General features: G+C 44.9%; 1 protein-coding gene across 1 annotated transcript; it reads right to left on the bottom strand.

Moving 5' to 3' along the window:
- Positions 1 to 1,715: 1,715 nt before the first annotated feature.
- LOC101519411 (keratin-associated protein 3-1) lies at positions 1,716 to 2,076 on the bottom strand. The gene has a single exon (XM_004599072.2). It carries the CDS (start codon positions 2,056 to 2,058, stop codon positions 1,762 to 1,764), a length of 297 nt encoding a protein of 98 aa, XP_004599129.2. The 5' UTR covers positions 2,059 to 2,076; the 3' UTR covers positions 1,716 to 1,761.
- Positions 2,077 to 2,698: the final 622 nt, after the last annotated feature.

Genomic DNA, 2,698 nt, shown 5'->3' with positions numbered 1-2,698 from the left:
TATTTGGAAAAAAGAGAGAGAGAGGAAAAGTGAGGACTTCCCCTGTGACGCTGCACCGCTCTTACTTGCAGCCCAGCCTCTGAATGAGCCACTCCCATCACTGTTCTTTTTATCGCAAAGTCAGATATACAGAGAGGAGGAGAGAGAGGAAGATCTTCCATCCAATGATTCACTCCCCAAGTGATTGCCAACGCCTGGTGCTGTGTTGATCCGAAGCCAGGAGCGGGAGCTTCTTCCAGATCTCTCACGTGGGTGCAGGGTCCTAAGGCTTAAGGCCATCCTCGACTACTTTTCCAGGGCACATGCAGGGAGCTGGATAGAAAGTGGAGCAGCTAGGACACGAACTGGTACACATATGCAATCCCAGTGCATGCAAGACGAAGATTTAGCCACTAGGTTATTGTGCTGGGACCTCAACATGCATAATTTTAATAAAGGGAATTTGTTAAACAGCTATTGGAGGACTGAAATAGCCAAAAATATAAATTGAGCTAATATATAAGAGGCAACAACCAGCTCTAGAGCTGGAGAATGAAGGAAAAGATTGGTTAATATAAATCTAGAGACTGAGGAAAATGGACTTGCAGAGCTGGGCTCAGATTTCTACATACTGCCCAGTTGGTGCTTTTATCTCAGAAGGTCAGAGGAGGGCCCCCTTGGGTCAGCCACTGAGGCAGATGAGGCAGAGCCAGGAGTAAACCCAGGTTTTCTGGTTTCAGTTTGGGGCTTTTTTTTAACCAGCCAAGGGCCCTTGAATAATAAAGGCCCACCATGGTTGTAGTTGAGGGTTTAGAGTTATTTTTTGGCATTAATAATAAACATTAAATACCAATCCCTTCCAGGTATAAGTAGCAAAAAATGAAAACTCCTTTACTTCGGCCTGGAAAATAAATAACTTGATATGATAATCAGGATTCCCTTATCTGATTACTAAAATTGTCACTAGTACCTATGAAAGTATTGAGGGGAAAAAGAAGAATGAATTGAATATTTATTGAAGTCATTTTGGAGAGAGGTGTATTTCAAGTGATAGAAATATACCTTTTTGTGAGCTCAGCACGATGGCTCAATGGCTAAATGCTCACCTAGCAGGTGCCAGGATCCCATGTGTTCAATGGTTCGTATCCTGGCTGCTCTACTTCCCATCTGGCTTTCTGCTTCTTACCTGGGAAAGCAGTAGAGCATGGCCAAAACCTTGGGACCCTGCACCCATGTGGGAGACCTGGAAGACGTGCTGGTTCCTAGTTCAGTGAATGTCTTAAATTTTTTTTTGTTGAATAAAAATCTTACAAAACTTACTATTTTTTTTTCACTTTTCAGCTTATTGCAAAGAACCAGTATCCCATTTTTCGATAAATTCCACCATACTAGCCCTCATTCTGCTGGGACAAATACTGAGTAGGATAATAATCTACTGTGGAGTTTTACACTGACATTTTCTTTTCCCTAAGAAGAAACATGGAAAAAATAATCACGATGCACTGTTTTATATATGCTAAACAAGAATGAAGTTTATTAATGAATACCCAACATGGCCATTTCTCAAAGAACGATGAAATAAGCTAAAAGATAGAAAGCATGTCTTCAGCTGAACCCGAAAGAGCAAAGAATTCAGAAGTTGAGTAAATTCATGCAAACATGGCCCCAGGAATTGCAACGTCTTTCTCCACGGCATGGGCAGCAGTGAGTACTGAAGGTCTCCAACAATCCAGAGGACATCTGGGCATCCATTTCACTGAACCTGTGCAAAGTCCTAGCTGGTTAACAGCAGGGCTCGCAGGGACTCCCACAGCCGGGCTGAACGTAGGTGGTCAGGTTGATCCCACTCAGTCCGGGTGTCGGGTGGCGAGAGTCCAGCAGAAAGCAAGTTGGCACGTAGATTTCAGGCTCACAGCAGGGTGGAGGGCAGGGGTCACAGCAGATGGGCTGGAGGAGGCTGATCTCATGTGGGCAGGTGCTGGGCAGGCAGACTCCACAGCGGCAGCACTTGTCGTGGGAGCAGATGGTGGTGGCAGGGCCGGTGGGGACACTGCAGCAGCGGGCAACACAGCAAGCCATGGTGTGGGGAGCTGGGTTTTGTTGGGTTGAAAGGAGAGATGTGTTGGTGTCTCTATGCCTCTCTCTCTCCTGATGTGGCTCTTATATACCCACCTCCCTGGGTGTCAGCCAATTATTAAGAGTTTTTTCCCCTGATGTTTCACTTTATAGCTATCTCCATAAAAACTATGTAATTACTTAATGGTTTATTACCTCGGATACACTGCTCGCCTCATAAAAGGGATTTAGGTTGTTTTGTTGGCAAATTAGGACTCTTGACACTGTCCAGGTGTCATTGCCCAGGGAGCTTCATGTCGATCTTCAAAGGCACCACGTCATTATCTTCTCATCGTTACACGTCATTAATGATGGCTTGGCATGCCAGGTATCTGCAAATCTTTCCTGTGCTTTTCTGTCTACTTTTCAGATGAAGAGGTAGTAAGCTTTGTGTATGCTGTTCCACCAGCAACCCAGATTCAATGTGTCTGAAAAAGTGACACAGTGTATAGATTTATTCTTTGTAGCTCCAAGAGGTTGAATTAAGACAAGTGGCTGCAATCTGTAAGAACTAGACTCTGATCAATAGTGTGGCAGGGACCCAGAGCTGGGAGTTAAGACCTGCATGGGTGACAGTGCCTGATGCCCCTTGAAACCCCATCCA

Source organism: Ochotona princeps, chromosome 17 (assembly GCF_030435755.1).
Source record: "Ochotona princeps isolate mOchPri1 chromosome 17, mOchPri1.hap1, whole genome shotgun sequence".
NCBI lineage: Eukaryota > Metazoa > Chordata > Mammalia > Lagomorpha > Ochotonidae > Ochotona > Ochotona princeps.
This window is presented reverse-complemented; position numbering and strand designations above follow the sequence as displayed.

Bases quoted from the DNA above. Each gene is read 5' to 3' on its own strand.
- LOC101519411 (XM_004599072.2), bottom strand. From the start codon at position 2,058: ATGGCTTGCTGTGTTGCCCGCTGCTGCAGTGTCCCCACCGGCCCTGCC.